The sequence below is a fragment of the Felis catus genome, chromosome B4, assembly GCF_018350175.1.
Source record: "Felis catus isolate Fca126 chromosome B4, F.catus_Fca126_mat1.0, whole genome shotgun sequence".
Taxonomy (NCBI): domain Eukaryota; kingdom Metazoa; phylum Chordata; class Mammalia; order Carnivora; family Felidae; genus Felis; species Felis catus.
In genome coordinates this window covers 38,284,123-38,308,681 of record NC_058374.1, presented here as the reverse complement: position 1 = coordinate 38,308,681, position 24,559 = coordinate 38,284,123, and the positions used below count along the sequence as shown (strand labels likewise).

General features: G+C 38.7%; 1 protein-coding gene and 1 long non-coding RNA gene across 3 annotated transcripts in view; one reads left to right on the top strand and one right to left on the bottom strand.

Moving 5' to 3' along the window:
* Nucleotides 1-23,549, bottom strand: part of TULP3 (TUB like protein 3) — a 66,474-nt gene extending 42,925 nt beyond the window's left edge. Inside the window, exons 1-2 of one of the 2 annotated variants that reach the window (XM_023256667.1) lie at nucleotides 23,369-23,482; nucleotides 6,240-6,306 (exon numbers count right to left, since the gene is read on the bottom strand). Coding sequence is in view for 1 of the 2 variants with exons in the window: in XM_023256666.2 (XP_023112434.1) it covers nucleotides 23,369-23,409 (41 nt within the window). In the remaining variant the exon portion in view is untranslated. Of the gene's footprint in view, nucleotides 1-6,239; nucleotides 6,307-23,368 lie in introns of both variants that reach the window. The other variant, XM_023256666.2, reaches the window with a different exon arrangement.
* Nucleotides 23,550-23,614: 65 nt separating this feature from the next.
* On the top strand, nucleotides 23,615-24,207 carry LOC111561315. The gene is made up of 2 exons (XR_002743753.2): nucleotides 23,615-23,972; nucleotides 24,117-24,207. It is a non-coding gene; the product is annotated as an uncharacterized LOC111561315 (long non-coding RNA).
* Nucleotides 24,208-24,559: the final 352 nt, after the last annotated feature.

Sequence of the window (24,559 nt, the reverse complement as noted above, 5' to 3'; positions counted from 1 at the left end):
CAGGTGTATACATATGTCAAAACTCATCAACACATACAGTTTAAATGCGGGGTTTGACGTATATCAATTATACCTCAATAAAGCTATTTTTTAAACCCACCTACAAAGGGAATTAAACAAGTAAATAATTCACAATCCAGTTCCAACTACAGTATGAGTATCAATAGAGTGTTAAATCAATGCAAACCATATATTTTAAGCTTTTGCAAACTATCATGATGAAAAATCTCCAACATATTAAATATATCTCCAATATATTAAATGTGTTCCCATGCACATACTTCAGACATTTTATAAATATTTGGACATAAAGATCTAAGGTCAGGCTTGCCACAAAAATTCACACAATAAATAAGCATGTAAATTGGAGGCACGCCTGGCTGTCTCAGTTGGAAAAGCAAGCAATTCTTGATTTCAGGGTCAGGAATCGAAGCCCCACGTTGGGTGTAGAGATTACTTAAATAAATAAACTTAAAAAAATTTTTTTTTAAAGCATGTAAGTTGGAGAATGAAACATACCATGTGAATTAGGTTTCAGCCATTCTGTTATTCTTCTCCCAAGAGGGCCCAAGGGCCACATAGCTCCTCTTTACTTAGGTGAGGTAACAATTTGAGAAGCAAATTTTCATCATCTTCTCCAACCTTACTCATAAAAACACACTTTCTCTTCCTATCACAGAGGAAGATGTTCTTCTCCCTAAAGTGAACTCTGATACTGGTGAATTGATTCTGTCCCGTTTCCCCAGAATTAACAATGCATATTGCTCCTGTATCCTCCGTCTTTCGATCTCTAGTAGTGCCTTTCCTCAGCTCACAATCTTTCTTTAAAAAGGTACCTTCCTAGACCTTATATATCTATAAAGCTATGAATCTATCTCCACTTCCCATCATCATTAAATAACTTCAGGATTATCAACACTCACTGTCACTTTTTTAACTATAATTCATTTCTCAACTCGCTGCAGCCTGGCTCTATTCTCTCATTTTCCTGAAACTCTTTCTCTGATTGCCAAAAATAACACTTTGTTTTCACCCTTCATTCCTCCTTGATTTGCCTAAAGTATTTGACAAAAATAACCACAGGCTCCTTACTGAAACATGTTCCTCCCTTGTTTTCTTGAAAACTCCTTGGTTCCACCCTTACCTAGCTGCTGCTTAGTCTCCTTTCATTAAATTCAGTCAGCAAATATTAAGCATGTCCTACGTATCAGGCACTGAGAGGTAGGCACTAAGGATACAGGAATGAACAAGGACTTCACCTCAGCCTTCACAATACTTTCACACCTGTATTTTTCGTCCTCTTCCACTGACCATTATTGTAGTCAGGATTACATGCTGATCTACACCAATCTATTCTCCACTGTTGGATAGTTATGTTGTTTTAAATTTAATAACAATAAGTGTTACAGGTATGTATCCAGGAGAAATTAGCAGATACGTCCTCAAAACGACCTATACATGAATGTTCATAAAGCCAAAAACTAGAATCATGTATCTATGAACAGGAGAACAAATAAGCAAATTGTAGCATATTCATTTAATGGAACACTAATCAGCAATAAAAAGAACAAACTGGTAATATACACAACAACATCGTTAAATCTCAAAAACATTATGGCTGATTGAAAACAGTCCTGCACAAAAGAGTATACACTGCATGGTTTCACTTATATTAAGTTCAAGAACCAGCAAAAGCATATATGGTGATAGAAGTCAGAGCAGTGGTTACCATTGTGGGGTGACAGGTAGAGTATAACCAGAAAGAGGGCAAAGGAAACTTTCTGGGTGACAGAAATGTTCTATATCTACATAGGTAAAATAGTCATTGAGCTGTACACTTAAAATGTGTATTTTACTGTATATAGATTATACTTCAATAATAAATAAATAAATAAATAAATAAATAAATAAATAAAACGTACAGTTTACCTCTGCATTTCAAAATTTCTTTCTCCTTTTTAAAGTAGGCTTCATGCCCAAAACAGAGCCCAAGGCAGGGCTTGAACTCACAACCTTGAGATCAAGACCTGAGCTGAGACCAAGAGTCGGATGCTCAACCGACTGAGCCACCCAGGCACCCCTCAAGGTTTCTTCTTTTTTTTTCTTCCTCAAGGTTTTTTCTTGACACAGATTCCAAGAAATAGGCTTACTAAGTTACAGGGTGGATCTAAATCCTTTGTGGAATGAGAAGACTGGTCAAAAGCTATGACTAGTTTTATTGCCAAATAGCTTCCCAAACAAACTACATCAATTCACGCTCCACCAGCAGTGCACTGCGGATCACACATAAAGTGAAAATTATCTTTCTTGGTAGTCCACATTTAGATAACCTGTTTACAGGTATAAAAAAAAAAAATACCTTGACCATATGTATCCTAACACCATAGATATTTTAACTTTACCTTTAAAAATAGTTTTAAATTTACTTAGCCATCTGGTTCTTATTAAGTCTACTATAACTTCACAATTCTCCTTAAAATAAAAGTAAAAAAAACCTGTCTATAATTTTAACCAATGCCCAACCAATGCCAAGTATAACAAAAGCCTATCAACAACAGAAATACAATAATAATAATCACATGTCACTGGGGTAAAGGGTAAGACAGAGATTCTACTATTTGCTAGGGAGAGTGCTAAGGGGCTTTATACATATAAACCTTATTTACTATTCATCTGAACCATGAAGGTTGATATTATTTTATAGGTGAAAAAACGGTGGCCCAGGAGATTAAGTTACTCACTAAGCCAAGCTTAAGGTCATATAAATTAGAAAAAACAAAGCAAATTTTAATGCAAATATGTCAGACACCAAATTCCATGTTCTTTCCATCACCCTGCTTTTCAAAAACAGGCACACATCAATAAAGTAAAAAAAAAAAATTGATGTATAAAAAGCATTTGACAAAATTCAAGATCCTTTCAAGATAAAAACACTCAACAGAATAAAAATAGAAGGAAACTACCTCCATATACTAAAAGCCATACATGAAAATCTACAGCAAACAATACACAATGGTGAAAGCATTTCCTCTAAGATCTGGGACAAGGCAAGGATGCCCCTTTCATCACTTTTATTCAACATGGTACTGAAAGTTCTAACCAAAGCAATTAGGCAAGAAAAAGAAATAAAAGGCATCCAAACTGTAATGAAATAAGTAAAATTACTTCTGTTTGCAGATGATATGATCTTACACACCGAGTATTCTAAAGACTTCACACAAAAGAGACCCTGTTAGACCTAATAAGTGAACTCAGCAAAGTAGCAGGATACAAAGTCAGCACACACAAATCAATTACATTTCTATACACAAACAATAAGCAACCTAAAAGGAAATTATAAAAATAATTCCATTTACAACAGCATCAAAAAGAATAAAATATTTAGGAATTAACTTAACCAAAGAGGTGAAAGATTTGTACAAATAAAACTACAAAACATTGCTGAAAGAAATTAAAGGAGACATAAATAAATGGAAATGCATCCCATGTTCATTGGTTGGAAGACAGTATAGTTCAAATGTCAATATTACCCAAAGTAATCCCTGTCAAAATCACAATGATGTTTTTTGCAGAAATAGAAAAACCCATTCTAAAATTCATAAAGAATCTCAAGAGGCTCTGAATAGTCAAAATAATCCTGAAAAAGAAGAACAAAACTGAAGGATTCACATTTCCTGGTTTCAAAACTTACTACACAAAGCTAACTAGTGTGGTATTGCTAGAAGACACATACAGACCAAAGGAATAGAATAGAGACCCCAGAAATAAACCCTCAAATATATAGTCAAATGATTCTGACAAGGGTGTCAAGACCATTCTAGTGGAGAAAGGATAGTCTTTCAACAAATGGTGCTGGAAAACTTAATATCCAAATGCAAATAATAATAATAATAATAATAATAATAATAATAATAATAATAAATTTGGACTTACCTAACACCACATACAAATATTAACTTAAAAAGATCAAGAGCCTTGGGGCGCCTGGGTGGCGCAGTCGGTTAAGTGTCTGACTTCAGCCAGGTCACGATCTCGCAGTCCGTGAGTTCGAGCCCCGCATCAGGCTCTGGGCTGATGGCTCAGAGCCTGGAGCCTGTTTCCGATTCTGTGTCTCCCTCTCTCTCTGCCCCTCCCCCGTTCATGCTCTGTCTCTCTCTGTCCCAAAAATGAATAAAAAACGTCGAAGAAAAAAAAAAAAAAGATCAAGAGCCTAAACATAAGACCTAAAACAATAATTCTTAGAACAGGACAAAATCTTCACAACATTGGACTTGGCAATGATTCCTTGGATGTGACACCAAGGGCACAGGTAACAAAAGAATAGACAAAATAGACTTCACGACAAATTTTTTAATTTGTGTATCAAAAGAGACTATACACAGAATAAAAAGTCATCCCACAGAATAGGAGATAACATTGGCAAATTATATATCTGATAAGGGATTAATACCAAAAATATATAGAGAACTCCTAAATGTCAACAATTACCAACAACAACTCAACAGTCTAATTCAAAACTGGGCAAGACATTTCTCCAAAGATATACAAATGGCCAATAAGCACATGAAAAGATCTTCAACAGCACAGATCATTAGGGAAATTCAAATCAAAACTACAATGAGATACCACTTCCTACATATGAGGAGGACTACTATCCAAAAAGCAGAAAACAAAAGTTGGCAAGGATGTGAAAAACTCAGAACCCTTGTACACCACTTGTAGAAATGTAAAATGGTACAGACATGGTGGGAAACAGTACAGACATTCCTCAAAACATTAAAAACAGAATTACCATGTAAACCAGCAATTCCACTTCTCAGTATTTACCCTAAAGAAGCAGGGTCTTAAAGAGATATTTGTACATTCATGTTCACAGCAGTATTATTCACAATAGCTGAAGTGCAGATGCAACCCAAGTGGTCATCAACATTCGAACGGATAAGCAAAATGTGGCATATACAAACAGTGGGATATTATACAGCCTTAAAAAGGAAGGAAATTCTGACACATGCTACACAAAGTTATAGAAAGACAAATACTATATGACTCCATTTATAGCAGTTATCTAGAATAGTCTAAATTATAGAGACAGAAAGAATAGTGGTTGCCAGGGGCTGGGGGTGGGGTGTGTGGGGGGAGGGGAGAATGAGAAGGTACTGTCTTACAGGTAGAGTTTCATTCAGTTTTACAAGATGAACAGCGTTCTGGTGATGGAGGGCGGCCGGGGGTGGCTGCACAAGAACGTGAATGAATATAATTCCAGTGAACAGCACACTTAAAAATGGTTAATGGCAAAAAAAGAGAAAAGCTTAATGGTAAATTTTATGCTATATATATATTAACACAATAAAAAAAGAAAAAAACACTAAACATAAATTTGAGAAAATATAGGCTAATGTTTTTATAGTGTGAACTATAGAAAAGTCACAGCAAGACATAAAGCCCAGAAAGTATCAAGGAAACACCTGATAGATTTTATTACATAAAAATTTTAAACCTGAATGCTAAAAATTAGTAAATAAAATAAAAGCCAAGGACTACTGTAGGGGGAAAAAATGTAACAGGTACAACCAGCAGCTCTTTAAAGTGTCATTATTTTCTCATTTTCAAAATAATACTGCATTGCTTTTTAATTCAAGCAATGCTCCATGACACCACAATGGCCAAATAGCCCAGATTATCCAAAATAATCCTGATGCTTTCCACATCTTATATTTGAGGAGAATAAAAATCAATGGTTTTGAAGGATAATAGTAGTAGTAAAAGCTTAGTGTCTGAAGTCTGAAAATCTGGGTTCAAATTCTGATTCTGGTACTTCCTCACTGTTTAATCTTCAACAATCAGTTCATACACCTAAGTCCTAGTTGCCTCCATTATGAAATGTGGACAGTAATATCTACCTCACGTTGTTTGTAAGTATCAGATAGTTATGTGTGAAAGTATATGCAGACATACATAAAAGTGCTTTGGAAATTGGCTGCTAAAGCATCCACTTTGTTCACTGCTATGAAGGTAGGCCACAGGCCAGTACAGTGAATTCACTCTTTAATTCTGACAATACTGAGCATAATATAAAAAAAGACCATAGAGTACCCTGGTGATACAGAGGAAAGAAGACCAGTGAGTCTGGTGAGACCAGTCTACTGAGTACTGACTAGTCAAAGTCTGATGAGAGTACCAAATATAGTTGGATGGTTGCAATACCCTGTGAAAAATACATTAACATAGGTACAACCTACCCAGTAGAAGTTTAGTGGCATTTCCTCCCCTTAGGCGATTAGACAGGCATCCTCAACTTTGGAACATCTATACATACAAATGACAAAATCATTCTCAGAGTAGGTAATCCTAGATGAGTAATGTAAAAAATGAACAATATGCCTTTATCTACCATGATCTAAGTCAATTATAGAACAATTTTCTCCATAAAAATTCTCAAAAAAAATTTTTTTTAATGTTTGTTTATTTTTGAGAGAGACAAACAGACAGAGAATCCAAAGCAGACTCCAGGTTCCAAGCTGTCAGCACAGAGCCGACGCAGGGCCCGAACCCAGGAACCATGAGATCATGACCTGAGCTGAAGTTGGACACTTAACCGACTGAGCCACTCAGGTGCCCCTCTATAAAAATTCTTGTAATTAATGTTTAGGTTTCCAGTCAAGCTCAGAAAGGCCTCAAACCATGGTAAATAAATAATCAATTGGGTTTTTAAGTTTATTTATTTCGAGAGAGACAGAGCAAGTGGGGAAAGAGGAGAGAGAGAGGGAGACAGAGAATCCCAAGCAGGCTCCGTGCTGCCAGCACAGAGCCTGATGTGGGGCTTGAACCCACAGAACCATGAGATCATGACCTGAGCTGAAACCAAGAGTCAAAAGCTTAACCAACTGAGCCACCCAGGTGCCCCAATCACGTAATTGTTTCATAAACTTGAGTTGAGTTATATTTACTTTTATGTATTGCTCTGGAAATCCAATTTCATTTGAAAGATTTTTCTATAGGAAAACATCCTAAATGCCAAACAACCAATTCATGCTAACATTTGGAACATAAATACGGCTATAAATTGGGGAACTATCCGTATATCCTTTTTTTTTTTTTAATTTATTTATTTATTCTGAGAGAGACGGAGAGAGCATGAGCAGGGGAGAGACAGAGAGAGAGAGAATCCCAAGCAGGCTCTGCAGGGTCAGCACAAAGCCCAATGCAGGACTTGAACGTGTGAAACTGTGAGATCATGACCTGAGCCGAAATCAAAAGTCGAATGCTTAACCAACTGAGTCACCCAGACAACCCTACCCGTGTATCTTTATAAACTCACCTGAAGTACCAAAGTTCATGCTTAAAAAAAGTACCAGAGGCTACAATGGCAATACAGTCCACTCCAGACAGCATCAGCATTTACAGCAAGGACAGGGTGTTAATATAACAGTAACAGTAATTCTAATGGATGTGACAACAGAATAGTGAGTAGAGAGAAGAGAGAGAAGAGAGCCTCTTTTCTACTCTGCTATTGACAAAGTGAGTTGTTTCCCACAATCTTTCAAAACCTCCATCTTACTAATAAAAGAAACACAAAAATATGGATTTCTTATTTAACTAGCTAAGAATATATGAAAATAAATTTTAAAGGTGGCAAATTGTTGTGGTAGCCTCAAAAGATCATCAAGTTTACTACTTCCCATATGGAAAAATGAAGAGAATGCAGGAAAAAGAGGAGATATTAGAATTGGGAGTAACCTTTCCTTTTTTCTTGTTCTTCTGTTATATCGGGGAGGGGGTGGATATTAGAAAAAGGAAGTTTACAACTTCCTATATATCCTGTGATACATATGTGAGGATTTTGCTAGGAAGCCTAATGTTAGTATCACCACTTGCTGGTGATATGGAGCCTCGCTAACCAACAGTATAAGGCATTGTGTAGCCCTGCCAACTAGGAAATCACCATAGAAAAGCAGAGGCCAGGAGAGGTGAAAAATAATGCCAACTGAGAGAAAATATTTACAAAACACATATCTGATAAAGGAGTCATATCCAAAATATACAGAGAACTCTTAAAACTCATCAATAAGAAAACAACCCAATTAAAAAATGGGCAAATGATCTAAACAGACTCCTTGCCGAAGAAGATATACAGATGTCAAATAAGCATATGAAAAGATGTTCCACATCTTATGCCGTTAGGGAATGGCAAATTAACAAAAACAAAACAATGAGTTGCCACTGCATCCCTATTTTGTAATGGCTAAAATCCAAAACACTGACAACACCAAATGCTGGCAAAGATGTGGGGCAATGAGAAATCTCGTTTATTGCTGGTGGGCATACGAAATGGCACAGCAGCGTTGGAAGACAGTTTGGTAGTTTCTAACAAAACTAAACCTACTCTCATCATACGATCCAGCAATTGTGCTCTTAGTATTTACCCAAATGAGTGGAAAACTTTTGTCCACACAAAAACTTGCACATGAATATTTTCATTGTGGTTACAGTAGCTTTATTCATAATTGCCAAAAACTGGAAGCAACCAAGATGTCCTTCAATAGGTGAATGGACAAACTGTGGTATATCCACACAATAGATTATTATTCAGTGATAAAAGGAAATGAGCTATCAAGCCACAGAAAAAAAAAGACATGGAGGTCTAGTGATAAGTGAAAGACACCAATATTTTTTTTTGTTATTACATTTCTTTATTTTTGAGAGGCACAGAGAGATAGAGAGCAAGCAGGGGAGGGGTAGAGAGAGATGGAAACACAGAATCCAAAGCAGGCTCCAGGCTCTGAGCTGTCAGCACAGAGCCCAACACGGGGTTCGAACCCACAAACTGTGAGATCATGACCTGAGCTGAAGTCGGATGCTTAACCAACTGAGCCACCCAGGCACCGCTAAAAGACACGAATCTAAAAAAACTGTATATACTTTATGATTCCAACCACATGAAATTCTGGAAAAGGCAACACTACAGAGATAGTAAAAACAGACCTAGAGGGTATAACGCTAAGTGAAGTCAGCCAGAGAAAGACAAATACCATATGATCCCATTCTTATGTGGAATTTAAGAATCAAAACAAATGAACAACAACAACAACAAAAGAAACAAACAAAAAAACCAGACTCTTAAATGCAGAGAACCAACTGGTGGTTGCCAGAGGGGAGATGAGTAGGGGTATGGATGAAAAAAAATAAGGAGATTAAGTATACATATCTTGATGAGCACTGAGAAATGTATAGAATTGTTGAATCAGTATATTGTATATCTGAAACTAACACAACACTGTATGTTAACTATACTTGAATTTTAAAAAATAAAATAAATAACAACAAAAAGATCAGTGGAGAGATGAATAAGTAGAGCACAGAGGATTTTTAGGGCAGTGAAACTATTCTTACGATACTGTAATGGTAGATACATGCCATTATACGTTTGTCAAAACTCACAGGATGCACAATACAAAGAGTGAACCCTAATGTAAACTACAGACTTTAGTTAATAATAACATATCAATATTGGCTCATCAATTATAAAAAATGTATCACACTAATGCAAAATGTTAATAACAGTGGAAATGGGGTGAGTGGGTGAGGGGCTATATGGGAACTCTCTGTACTTCCATTTATTTTTCTATAAATATAAAACTGCACTAAAAAGTAAAATCTATTAATTAAAAAAAATGATAGTATCAATACTGTGCTTTTAAGTTCCTGCCTTGCCCAAAATAATCCCCTATTTCTGACAAGACTGGACGTCTGGAACATGTTTATACGGCTTATTATTCTGTATAGGCCTGTTTCCACAGCCATAAACTGACAGACTGGAATACACACAACTGATAAAGGCTGAAGTAATCAGCCTCTCCTGGGATTTTTAATTGGCTCTGAGAGATCTGAGATCTGAGTTCAGTATAGGCTATTTTGTTGTAATTCAACCTTTCAAAAAGTAATTCAACCTTTATTTTACAGTTGGAGAAACTGAGGCACAGCTAAATTATGTGGTCCCACAATCAGTAAATGAGAGTGCCAGGATCCAAACCCAGGAAGCCTAGTTCCAAAGCTTATGCTCTCAACCCTTATATGAAAGAATATTTTACTTTACATTTTATTTGTAACCAAGAATACTAGGACACCTAAAACTGGATCTGACACAAATTGATAGGTCAGTTACAACTGCCATCTCTAATTCAAACTTTCTTTTAGAAAGGACACAGAATTGAGATCTAAGAAAAAATATGGATATATATAAACATTCATAAACAGGTAATTTTCTTTAGGAGAATTTATACTGCCTTTTACCCTCTTGGCATTACCTTCAATGATACCATCAACCAATGCAAAGTAAGGTTTTGTACTCCATATTTTTAGACCCTTTCAAAATACAATTCTCTCTAAATTTTTTTTCCTTTAGAACTCCTTTGAAAAGTCTAAATTTCCCATATGCCTTTCAAATGAAAGCACCTGATATTTTAATACATTTATTCCCAATCACTGAGTCATAATATTTTGTCATATTGTGACATCCTTCGCTTCCTTATTTCCCACTGCCAAGGAATTTTGGCATGTGTACCTGTGAGATTATACACAGCATTTGTAACAAAGAAATCAGAATAATTTTAATGAACTACATATAAGTTATTTTCATTGTTTTATATGCATATGATAAACATTTTTAAATGTGAATATGGATGTGAATTGATAAACTTCTGAAAAGATGTAGATGAATCAGGGACTAGGAAAGTCAATGAAAAGGGAACAAGGAAGCATTCCCTCCCCGCTGCCGTATCCACCCCCAAGTCCCCATTTTACCCACATCCCTAGAGTTGCTCCTCAAACATTTCCTTTAATAAATATCAGACCTTTACTAACACCAATGAAGAGATCCCTTTTTCCCCCAAATGTAGTGCCTGGTCTTTGTTTCTTGAGGCTTCCTTCTCTTTTTTTCCTGACCAATTCTTTCTTTTTTTTTTTTTTTTAATTTTTATGTTTATTTATTTTTGAGAGACAGCGCAGGGGAGGGGCAGAGAGAGGGACGGAGGGCGGGGAGACACCCAGAATCTGAAGGCTCCAGGCTCTGAGATGCCAGCACAGAGCCCAATGTGGGGCTCGAACTCACCAACCACTGAGATCATGACCTGAGCCAAAGTCAGATGTTTAACTGACTGAGCCACCCAGGTGCCCCTTGACCAATTCTTTCAATGATCAACATCATACTGAATTTTACCCCTTTGTATGGGACATCAAATGACAAAATACCAAAGAGAAAGGGCATTTCAAGACTGCAATATATTTACAAGAATCCCAAAGTTGAATTTAAAAACCAGTGAAATTCACAGACCATAATTCTCATGACTCCTGGAAAGTTCCTTCTGGAGCTGTCATAGAAACATAAAACAATTCCTCTCTACAGAGCAGAGCGAATGATCATTTCTTGTTTCCCGCTACCTCAATTCTATTATATTTTTAAGCCACACACCCTTCCTTGTGAATTGTTTTGTTAGTGTAAATATAAAAAAGCTTCTTAGTTGACAGATAAACAGAAAGGACAAGAACAATCTGTTTAAACATATAAATTGCTGTCTTAGCCATAGTCAAACCAGTGATTGCTCAACAGCTATGCTATTCAAAGTCCAGGAGGAAAAACCTATCATCTTCCCCCTAGGATCTTTACCTATCAATACTCTTCTTTTTTTTAATTTTTTGAACATTTATTTATTTTTGAGATACAAGGAGACAGAGCACGAGCAGAGAAGGGGCACAAAGAGACAGGGAGGCACAGAATCCAAAGCAGGCCCCAGGCTCTGAGGTGTCAGCTGAGCCTAACGTGGGGTTTGAACTCAGAACTGTGACATCATGACCTGAGTCGAAGTCAGATGCTCAACCAGATGCTCAACTGACTGAGCACCCAGGTGCCCCACCTATCAATACTCTTAAATTGAAAGCACTAACCTTAGGCCTTCCATAAACATGGAAGCAAACAATCTTACTTTTCTACATTTTCTTTCCCTAATAAAAGGGATAATAATAACGATCTCATAAAACATTTAAGAATGAAAGTAAAGTCAATCAGCTTTACAGAAGAATACACTAAGGACAGGCTCCGGATCCAGACTCCAGATTCCCTGGCTTTTTAATATCATGGCTCCTTACTACCTCTGATATTATTTCACCTCTGCCCACCTCATGCACACCATAAGGATAATAATAATTTTTATCTCATATGACTATATAAAATTTAGACAAAATAATAAATAGAAAATGATTAGAATAGTGTCAGGTACATAGGAAGCACGCATTAAATCTGTATTATTTTCTGAATCTCTAACTTGCCTATGTGTTTTGTTAAGAGTTAAAGATATAGTTAATGACACTAACATTATTAAATGTTAAAGAAAATTTTTGTGTTAAAATAAAATGGCCTACTACTTATAAAAGAATAATGGGCACTCAATAAATTCAAGCAGCTACAAATAAAATGTGTGGCCTCTGTTAATATAATGCATCAAAGAGGGAGCAGTGATTTTTACTCTGAACCTTCCATAAGGAATTATCATAGTGTCAATGAAGTAATTTTTTTTTAATGTTTATTTATTTTTGAGACAGAGAGACACAGAGCATGAATGGGGGAGGGTCAGAGAGAGAGGGAGACACAGAATCTGAAGCAGGCTCCAGGCTCTGAGCCTCAGCACAGAGCCCGACGCGGGGCTCGAACACACAGACCACGAGATCATGACCTGAGCCGAAGTCGGACGCTCAACGACTGAGCTACCCCGGAGCCCCTAGTGTCAATGAAGTAAGAAAAAAAAAGTAACAGACACAAGTTCCCACTCTTTCCCTCCCCCCACTCGAACCTTCCAATAGCTCCCACAGTTCCATTATTTCTTTAACAAATAAGCTCAACAAATAAGCTCAGCTGTGGATAATGATTACATATTTGTTCTAACATTAGTTTTTGAAATATTAAAAAATATGTTGGTATGAAATGTAAAATTTCTGATCACTAATGAATTCAACTTATACTCTTAGAGAAACTCATCTTTAGGGAAATATATGCTCCTTATTAACTTATTATTTCCCAACTTTAGCCAACTGTCCAGTATGATTATAAACTTTACATGACTTTGCAGCACTATTTGTAACAGCAAAAGATAGCACAATCTAATGTTCATCTGTAGGGACTAATTAGATAAAGTATACCATATCCATACAATCAATACCATGCAGCTGTTTAAAAAAAAAAAAGCACTGATATAAATAAAATATGGAAATATATAGAAACATAGGGATTCTAACTTGGAACAATTTCCAAGAATGTTTTATTAATTGAAAAGGCAAGGTGCAGAAAATTGGGGAGTATTTACCATCATTTATGAAAGAAAAATATATATACAGATATTTCATCTGAAATGCAGAAAATATCTGTGGAAGGATACACAGTAAGCTGGTTTCGGTGTTGCCTTCAGGGAGGAAAACTAAATAGGCAGGGGATGGGAAGTATTCTTACTTTTCATTATGTGCTCTTTTCCTCCTTTTGAATTTTGTACCTGTGAAGGGCAGATCACCTGGTAAGAAGCTTGGAAAGATCAAGCCCTTATAAGAAGCTTGAAATTTTCAGCTCGGCTACTCATTCTCTTGAAGAGGAAGGGCTGAGAATGGAATTCATGACTGATAATGCCTATCTGATGAAGCCTCCATTAAATTCCACAAGTAGAGAGTTTGGAGAGCTTCCAGGTTGGCAAACACATCCACACTGGGAGGGTGATATACCCCAACTTCATGGGGACAGAAGTTCCTGCGCTTGGGACCCTCCCAGGCCTTGCCCTACGTATCTCTTGATCTGGCTGTTCTTCCACATCCTTTATCATATCCTTTAATAAGCCGGTAAATGTTAAGTGTTTCCCTGAGTTCTGTGAGCTGTTCTAGAAAATTAATTGAACCCAAGGAAGAGGTCTTTGGAACATACAGTCTACAGCCAGTTGGTCAGAAGCACAGGTGATAACCGGGGCTTGTGAATGACATCTGAAACTAGGGGTGGGGGGGACAGTCCTGTGGGACCCAGCCCTTAAATCTGTGGGATCAGACACTACCTTGGGTAGACAGTGTCAGAATTTAGTTGAATTGTAGGGAACCCACCTGGTATCACAGGGAAATTGCTTGTTGTACGGACAAAACCCCCCACATTTGGGGATCAGAAATGTCAGAAGTGTTCTGTGTGAGTAGCTGAGGAGACACAACAGGGAAGAAACACACAGTAGGAAAGGACTGGGTTTTCCCCTACCTGGAAAGGAAAAAGCTGAATTTTTCTGTAACAGTACCATGTAAAGGCATTTTAAAAATATATATTGTCAACTTTTTTTTTTTAATGTTTATTTACTTTTGAGAGAGCACGTGTATGCACAAGCGAGGAAGATGCAGAGAAAGAGGCGGACACAGGATCTGAAGCAAGTTCCCTACTAACAGCAGAGAGCCTGACGCAGGGCTTGAACTCACAAACCGTGAGATCACAACCTGACTAAGCCACCGAGGTAACCCTATTAAGTCAACTTCTTAGCTCATTAGGTGTAACTAAGAATAAAACAATTTGAAACTATAAATGGTTGAAATTAATATAGGATCCAGCAATGTTCTGCTATGTATTACTCAACCCCATGTCTCAATTATAAGCACACTGGTCTGATCTCCACTAATTGCTACATGTGTTCACTCAAAATATGCCTGAAGGCTCTTAAATGGCTGCATTTTAAAATGAAAGAAAAAAAAGGCTGTAAATGTTGTTATTTATTTTTATTTTTTAAGTAATCTCTACATTCAATGTGGGTCTTAAATTCACAACCCCAAGATAAAGAGTTGCATGCCGGGGCGCCTGGGTGGCGCAGTCGGTTAAGCGTCCGACTTCAGCCAGGTCACGATCTCGCGGTTGGTGAGTTCGAGCCCCGCATCGGGCTCTGGGCTGATGGCTTAGAGCCTGGAGCCTGTTTCCGATTCTGTGTCTCCCTCTCTCTCTGCCCCTCCCCTGTTCATGCTCTGTCTCTCTCTGTCCCAAAAATAAATAAACGTTGAAAAAAAAAATTTTTTTTAAAGAGTTGCATGCTTTACTGACTGAGCCAGCCAGTCAGCCCTAATTTTTTTTTTTTTTTTAAAGTAAGCTCTATGCCCAATGTGGGACTTGAACTCATGACCTTGAGAATTTTTGTTGATTATTTTTCAACTAGAAATCAAAACTGATGCCATTATCCCAGTTAGCAACATGAACCCCCAGAACAACCACAGGAGCACCGTGCTCTGTTAGCAATACAGTTGACGCTTTTAGGAGAGATCTGTTAAGGGAATGTGTGCATACTTCTGGTTCAAGTGCAAGCTTGTGAGTACTGAAGCTAAATTTATCCACATCAGTGTCAATTATAGGGTGTTTATGCTATGGCTGTGCTGTCAGGAGACGCACTCTACACTTCCCTGGGAATTCTCTTGTTTTCACCACAACAGAGCAACTGCCAAAACAGTGCCTCTGCTAAGCTAAGTGACACCCACAGTAATTTCTTTTATGACTTTTGAGAGACCACTTCGAACACTCAAAAGAAAAGCAAAATTACAAAAGAAACTTAATGAACACCAGTACTTTCTAACATTACTCAACATTGGCAATGGCACATGATGTCTAGAACATGGAAGGCGTGAAACAGATGTTTATAAATAATTTTAAAGTTAGATGAAAAAACTCCTTTTAAGTATGCCTTAAAGAAATATTCTAATTCATTATCTCTTACTTTTGGACTTTCCAAAGTAGGTAAAAATTAGATACTACTGTCCCCATTTTATAGTTGTATGGCTATGGAAAATAATTAAGAAACTGAGAAAGGATCACTAAGTTACCCTGCCTAACCATGAGAAATATTCTGAACAGAAGTTACTGTAAACTTAAAATCATTTTTAATGAAAAAAAAAACCTTTATTTTTAGTTTAAAACTGTGTATGAACTTTTCACAGACTTAATAAAATAGTACCTACCCTATTGGCTTTACACATTACCAGAGATGATAAAGACTTCTGCTCTATCCTTTGGTTTTCTCATTTAAATTTCCTCTTAGTTATGTGCTTAAATAGGACAATATGTCTAGCACATAGCAGACCAAGATTACTCAGTCTGAGATCATTATTCTATATCAGAAAAGCTGGAAGCAGTTATTTTTTTTTAATTTTTTAAAAATCTTTTATTTCTGAGGGAGGGAGAGAGACAGAGAGAGAGACAGAGAGAGAGAGAGAGAGAGAGAGAGAGAGAGCGAGCGAGCGAGCATGAGCGGGGGAGGGGCAGAGAAAGAGGGAGAATGAGAATCTAAAGCAGGATCCAGGCTCCGAGCTGTCAGCACAGAGCCTGATGCGGGGCTTGAACTCACGAACTGTGACACCACGACCTGGGCCGAAGTCAGATGCTTAACTGACTGAGCCACCCAGGCGCCCCTAAAAAATTTTTTTAAAAAAGAAAGTGAAAAGGCAATCCACTGACCAAGAGGTAATATCTGTAAATCATTTATTTGATAGGGAATCACATCCAGAATACATATAAAGAACTCTTACAACTAAGTAATAAAAAGACAACCCAATTTAAAAGTTTACAAAGTAAATGAACAGATATTTCTCTAAAAATATAGGAATGACCAATAAGCACATGAAAAAATGCTCAACATTATTCATCATTAGAGAAATGCAAATCCAAAAAAGCACAATGAGATGCTACTTCACATCCACTAGGATAGCTATAATCAAAAAGATAGCAATAACAAGCAATGCTGAGGATGTAGAGACATTGGAACCCTAACACACTGCTGGTGGGAATGTAAAATGTTGCAGCCTTTTGGGAAAACAAGTCTGATAGCCCCTCAAGTTATAGAACATAGAGTTACCATATAACCCAATAACTCGACTTAGGTATATATGCAGAAGAAATAAAAATATATGTCCACACAAAGACTTGGACACTAATGTTCATAGCAGTATCATTCAAAACGGTCAAAAAGTGGAACAACTCAGCATGCTAACCCACACCCCGACCACATACACTCAAACGGTCGAGTCTGGAATTTCACTACCATGGTATTTCAATAAGTCTGCCAAGAATCTTTTCAGTCAAAATGCCAGTTCATTTGAATTGTTAGGTAGCAGAATTTCCAACCCAGTGTATGCACGCTGAAGAAACCCATGGGAGGAATGGATTATAGTATATACAAGTGAAAAAGAGTCATCAGATTTCATGGTCTGAACTGATTACGGTGACAGGTAGTTGGGGCAAGAGCTATCAATAAAGTAATTTTCTCTAAGTCAACTGACAAATAGATTCGCCTTGTCCAAATCCCAAATGTTAATATTGGAAGGCCATATTTTCACATGTACTGAGACACCAAGAATACCTCTGGCTCTAACAAAACATTGCTTCCGGGGAAAGGTATGTAAAGGTCAAATTAGAACTGCTAGAAAAGACTCCTTTGAAAGCTATCCTTCCTCCTCTGAGGACGAATGTTAGTATTCTAGTCTCAGCTGTCTTCTACTTGAATGACTGCCACAATCTGGAACTAACTTAATTGAACCTAGGGAATGAAAATCCATTTCCTAAGAGGCCCATTTAGTGGGGCCCATTTCTTTCCTTCAGAAAGAAGGGGGAATTGTTTGGGGATAGAGGCAACGAGAAGGAAAAGTTGGCAGCTGATTAAATCATCAGTTTGTCCCCAAATAATGCAGCAAGGAAAATTACTTCAGAATGAACCCTCTCCGTTTGCATGTTCCACAGAACAAAAGCAACAACATTCTTTCGAGTGAACCAATCAGAAAGGTTATTTTATTTTTTTTTTTAATTTTTTTTTCAACGTTTATTTATTTTGGGGACAGAGAGAGACAGAGCATGAACGGGCGAGGGGCAGAGAGAGAGGGAGACACAGAATTGGAAACAGGCTCCAGGCTCTGAGCCATCAGCCCAGAGCCCGACGCCGGGCTCGAACTCACAGACCGCGAGATCGTGACCTGGCTGAAGTCGGACGCTTAACCGACTGCGCCACCCAGGCGCCCCCAGAAAGGTTATTTTAAATGCATAATTTGATTCAGAAGTCAAAAAACTTCATTTCTTCTTTCTAGATTTAAAAAGGCATGTTACTCAGAATCTAAGTTCATTCTACCTTTTGCCTGATTCTCCTTTCCTCGGGGGTTACATTTCTCTCTTCAGGAATGTTACTTATTTCCCTTCTATTTCTTGGGTAGAGATGAAAGTGCATTCGTGTGTGTGTGTGTGTGTGTGTGTGTGTGTGTGTGTGTGTCTAACAATACCAAAGAAGTATTTCTATTTACAATGGATGAAATTAATACTCATTTGTACTTCACTAAAACATCTGATTTCAACTGTTCATCCTAAAAATAATCAGAATGTAGGGAGGCCTGGGTGGCGCAGTCGGTTAAGCGTCCGACTTCAGCCAGGTCACGATCTCGCGGTCCGTGAGTTCGAGCCCCGCGTCGGGCTCTGGGCTGATGGCTCGGAGCCTGGAGCCTGTTTCCGATTCTGTGTCTCCCTCTCTCTCTGCCCCTCCCCCATTCATGCTCTGTCTCTCTCTGTCCCCAAAAATAAACGTTGAAAAAAAAATTTAAAAAAAAAATAATCAGAATGTAATCAGTATCTGTTGTTATCATTTATATGTAAAAATGGTATCCAGAATATTTGGAATAGATATTTTGAAAAGTGGTGGGGGATGGAGGGTGGGGAGGGAAGAGGAGACTTCCCTCAGGGGCACCTGGGTGGCTCAGATTGAGTGGCTGACTTCAGCTCAAGTCATGATCTCACAGTTCATGGGTTCCAGCCCTGCATCAGGCTTGCTGCTGTCAGCACAGAGCCTGCTTCTGATCCTTTCTCCCCCTCTCTCTGTCCCTTCCATGCTTGCTCTCTCTCAAAAATAAATTAAAATATAAAAAAAAAAAAGAAGAAGAAATCAAAAGCCTGGATTTTACTTCTGAATTTTACCTTTGACTACATCATTTACTGGTCATGTGACCTTAGGTACATCACATCCTTTCTGAGCCTAAACTTCCCCATCTATAAAATGAAGATAACGACAGCCCTGCTTTCTTCAGGGCTATGAAGCTCAAAAGAGATCAAATGAGTGAAACACTATGAAGGCTGCAAAGGCTACCCAAATGTAAGCCCTTATTACTGATAATTTTATCTTGACAGATCTTCCCTTAATGCACAGCTTAAGAACTTTACTCAGCCAAAACACTCTTTTCTACTTTGTCTCTGGCTCATATGGCATTGCTGTAACAAAATTAAACTGTTAGAATAAGGAAACAGGTCAATCCTCTATTAGTTTCATTCTAAAACCTAAAATCAAAGGCAAACTGCAGATTTATTGAAGTTTCTTCCTGAAAAGCTGAATAGCAATGATTTATTCTTCCTGAAGACTGAAAAATAATCTTTGTTTTCTTCTTACAGTTCTATTTTCCATACTTTAATTACTACAGGAAAAAAATTAAAACTTGCAGTAACTATATAGTTCATATTCTTTTTTTTTAATGTGGTCATTTTTTTAAATTTTATTTTAGTGTTTTCATTTATTTATTTTGAGAGAGAGAGAGTGTGTGTGTGTGTGTGTGCAAGCAGGGGAGGGGCAGAGAGAGAGGGAGAGAGAATTCCAAGCAGGCTCCACCAACTCGGGGCTCAATCCCACAAACTGTGAGATCATGACCTGAGCTGAAATCAAGAATCAGATGCTTAACCGACTGAGCCACCCAGGTGCCCTGCTATAGTTCATATTCTAAAAATACATCTTGCCCATGATGAAAGTAGAAATCTGAGTTTAGTTAATTATATTTTACCCTAAAACTCAAAATCATCCAGTATTAGCAGTGGGGAAAGAATATTTGAAGATTTTTTAATATAATATCTTTGAAAGGTCCCATAAGACGCCCATCAATGAACTAGGTGACATGAAGACAATAAGAAAAGACACATTTTTCACTGAAAATCATTTTGTACCTTTTGAAATTTGAGCCATGTGCTGTTAAATATATGTATATTTGCTATTTATTAATTCGTTATAAATCACTTAGGGCATCCAAGGAAGCCCTCATTTTCCAGAGGAGAAAACTGAAGCCAAAGAAGGAGATGTGCGGCTCAACATCACACTGCTAGAGAGGGAAAAGGCTGGGATTAGAACTCAGGAACACAGAGGAAGTTTCCAGTGCCTCCCACAATACCATGCGGTCAAACAGCAAATGCCATCTTATAAAAAATAAAAGCATTACTCTAACCCTCTTCAGAACTGTGGTCTTCCAGGGGGTTCTGGTGACGCATATGACACAATGCTAATCATTCGTGTTTTCACAGAAGTTCTAAGGCAGAGACAGACATGGCAATCTTCATTATCAAGCCTCATACCAGGGATTAAAGTAAGTGAATAAAGACAGCACATCAATCGGCATGTGGATAGGGCGTCTTTTCTCAAGCATAAGTGGATTTAAGTTGTAACCAGGCCAGGAAAATTTTGCAGCTTTCATTATTACTAACAGTAAGGATGTCTGATGAGGCAGAACAGATTCAGTAGAACAAAGAGCTTATTTCTAGTGAATTGATTCAGAGAAAATAAAGCAAAAGCAGACTGCAAGAAATTCTAGTTTTAAAGAAGCCATAATAATTCCACTATTCTCAAACAGGAGATCTAGGGGAATTATCAAGTCCCCTTCTAGTCCTAAAATCCTCAAGCAAGCAACTTCAACTCCTCCTCTGAGTAATTTCAAGCATACTTTTCCCCTTAGTAAGCAGAAACGTTACCATTTTCTTTCAACAGGCACAAATGCAGGGAAAACAGCAGAGTTTCCATAGGAAAAAATAAGAGAAATCAGAAATAAAAACTATTCCAAAAACTGTCTGAATTGTTTGCTTGGAACAGAAGGATCTTAGAAAAAAGAGAATTTACTGCAGGGATTATTCTCTCCTTTCTAAGTCTGTATTTAGCTTTCACATTTGGAAAAATACATTCATGATTGATATCGGGAGCTTTTAATATTTACCAAACATACTGCAGTCCTGTATTAGATAATCTGAGTATCTTTAAGCCCTGAGTAAGTCTCTTTATTTGTCAACAAGTAGTTGATCCGATGAAACATTTACAAAAGAAAGAACATGAGAGAGGATACCAAGCCTGGATGATACATCACCTCCAGCTACTACTGTTCATATTTCTAAAGAGAAAGCATGGCGTGTGGATAAACCACAGATGACTTTCTAAATCAACAGGGCAGCAACGTCACATCACACCAAGAAATCTCTTGCCATACCTTCAATTATCTATCAGGAATAAAAGGCCAGAAAGAGCTCAAGTTCTAGCACCAACCAACCACAAGCATCTCCAAGGAATCTAGACTATAAAATGCCTCGCTTCACCAAAGGTCCTGAGTGTTGTTTCAAATTCCATCTCCAATTTTCACTAAATATTTCAGAAATAGGAAATATTTGGGGTTAGTAATTTTTCCATTTTGTTGGAAAGAAATCTTTAAAAAATTTTAAAAATAAAAGAGGGGGGGGGCCTGGGTGGCTTGGTTAGTTGGGCATCCAACTTCAGCTCAGGTCATGATCTCACAGCTCGTGGGTTCCAGCCCTGCATTGGGCTCTGTGCTAACAGCTTGGAGCCTGGAGCGTGCTTCAGATTCTGTGTCTCCCTGTCTCTCTGCTCCTCCCCTGCTCACACTGTGTGTCTCTCTCTCTTTTCAAAAATAAATGAACATTAAAAAAAATTAGAAAAAAAAATCTGTTTCATGGGAAAACAGTCACATAATTCAAAGAAAAAAAAAAAAACACAGGAAACTTAAAAGTCAGATGTTATACTTCACACTGAAATGTATTAATACCAAAAACTCATTGAAACCATTAAACACACAACCTGAAGCCAAAATAGAAGAGATGTTCCACTCCCTCTCAGCAACAACTGAGTTAAGTAGTGATAGAAACTGCACTTAAAATTACCTAGGGCAGGAGACACATTTGGTGACTCACTCTCCTTTGATGTCTGCTTTTAAATTAAAGAGCTGTTTTCTTTGGGAAGAAAAAGGAGGGAAACTTTAAAATTATCCCTTTAAACTTCAGGTCCAATAAATTAAAAACCATTTTGCCTCATGGTCTCGGTTTCTAAGTCAATTCCTTTTTTCCCCCCAAAATCATGAGTCATATATCAACATCTGGTACCCATGAAATTTATTTCCGTAAATTCATTTAACTAATTTATTGAATGCCCACAAGTGAACAAATACCATCTGAATTCGACGAAGACGCTGATTTTTAGCTCTACCTCCTCCTAGCACTTCCATATTTATGTCGGAAAACGTGGGTTATTTTTCTCTCATCTTGAAAAAAAGAAAGCGTAGCAAAGAAATTTCTCAGAGAGCAGCTATCACGTAAATAAAAAGATAAAAGAGGAAAATGGGCGTTCTCTATCCCCAACGCCTCCTTCGTGACTTTTTAAATGATTTAGAATTGCTTAAATATCTACTAATCTAAACATCAGACTAAATCATTACACGCTACATCTTTATTTGCTTTGGTAATGGAATAAAAAGCAGGGAATACAGTTGGCGTGTATGATTTCAATCCTCAGACAATACCAAAGTTTGAAGCCAATGATTTCATGCCGCTCCCTGTTAACTTTTCATTAACCTAGCTAACAAGAAATTGACAGACTGAGATTTCAGATTGTTGTATTTCCCAGGCTCTCCCTCTGGCGGAGGCAGGAAAAAAGGGCACCGCAGAGAAAAAAGCACAAACAAGGGGTATGGTAGATGACAAATAAGACGAACAATCCTAAATAAGAATTACTGTAAAGCAGATAGATAAAAGCTAAAGAACAGTTTTGCACTTTCAGTTCTCGGACTCTGTTCTAGAATTCAGCACCGCCTGCCAAAAACAATGGCATTACAGCAAATGATTAAATATCACCCACAGTCTTCCCCTGCGACACCCCGAGAAAAGACTTCATCCACTTCAATTATGATGACACTGCTCGGCAGTGCGTGAGAAGCAATAATACCGAACATTTTGAGTAAGCGAGGCCCACAGAGAGCAAGGCGAGCTCGTAACCAAAACTCAAAGAGTTTCCCAAGCAGGGACCAGAACACAAAGTCTTTGCTCTCAGTACCGGCTGCAGAACCGCTGCCTCCTACCGCCCACCGATAAAAAGGGGATCCTCCACCGTCGAGTAGAGGATAGGGGATTCGCCTCCTGCCGCCAAATCTGTCCCTACCTCCCCAACCCAAGCCCACCGCCTTCTCTCTTCAGAGCTCCCAGAGAGGAGCGCCACAGTCTCACTCCATTCTTCCGCCCCGCTCGAGACGAAACCAGCCACCACCCCTCTCGGACCTGTCCCCGCGGGGTCCGAGTCGGCAGCGCGACGCCTCCATCCCCGCAGCTCAGGAAGTGGCGACCACGTCCACAATCCCCGACTCCGCTGCTAGGGTGGCAAGCCTGGCAGGCATCCGGGCCCCGCCCCCTGGCAACCACACTCTGCACTGTCGCCACCGCCTATTGGCCCTCGTGTCCACCGCTCTTCTCTCATTGGCTATTGCTGCCGCCCTAAGATGCGGGAGGGTTTCTAAGGGGCGGAGGCGCTAGGAGTTAAAGACGCCTGCGCGGGAGCTCTGGTGACGCGCCAGTAGGGCTGGGTCCATGGACCGCGGCACGGGGAAGGGGCCGAGGGCGGAGGGATGTGTTCGCTTCAGCAGTGTTGGCTTCCAGCTGCGAAGTCACTTCGTCGGAGGAGCGGCCCATCCCCCTAACCGCCACCCACGGAGCGGCTTCCCCACATCCCAGCAGTGTCTACCCAAAGACCACCCAGAGCGCTTCCAGAGGTCTATGTAATGTTAGGACTCATAGACCTCCGCCGACTCCGTCACAGTCCGGCCCCTCCCTGACACCAGAGCCTTCCGGGAACCACACTTGTACCCACTACGGCAGTCATTCCCGGGTAAATGCATCTTTCATAGTTACCTGGTCTCTCGCTCCAATTGAACAAAACTTCAGCCCCCCTTCCTCCAGCCCAAACTTTTAGAGCATTGCTAGACCGACTCTACAGACTCTAGGAACCTTTCCCATTTATCTTTCTCTACAGCCTATGAACGATCTTCAAACATTCACATCCCGTGAGATCCGCTATCTAAATATGTACTCTCGTTTCCAATAAACGTTGTCGCCAACCGTCACCTCCTTCTCACCACCAACTTATACATATCATTATAGCCTCTACAAAAATATCCTGGCAAAAGTTATCGCATTTTATAGCATTGCGAGGTCAGCTGTTTCCACATCGGGTTCGCTTAAGAGGCACAGGACTTGGCACAAGCCGGGAGAGCAGAGCATCGCCTTGATGTGTCAGCCTCCACTCACTGTGTGACCCTAAACACAGTTCATTATCTGGGCTTCAGATCCCCATCTATAAAATAAAACGAAATAATCCCTGCTTGTTTAGCTCGGGCTGAACAGAGTAGGTTCTTAAAGCTGAATGGCTGCAGTTGAAGGAGACGCTATCTGTGTTGGCGAAAGGGCAATGGAGGC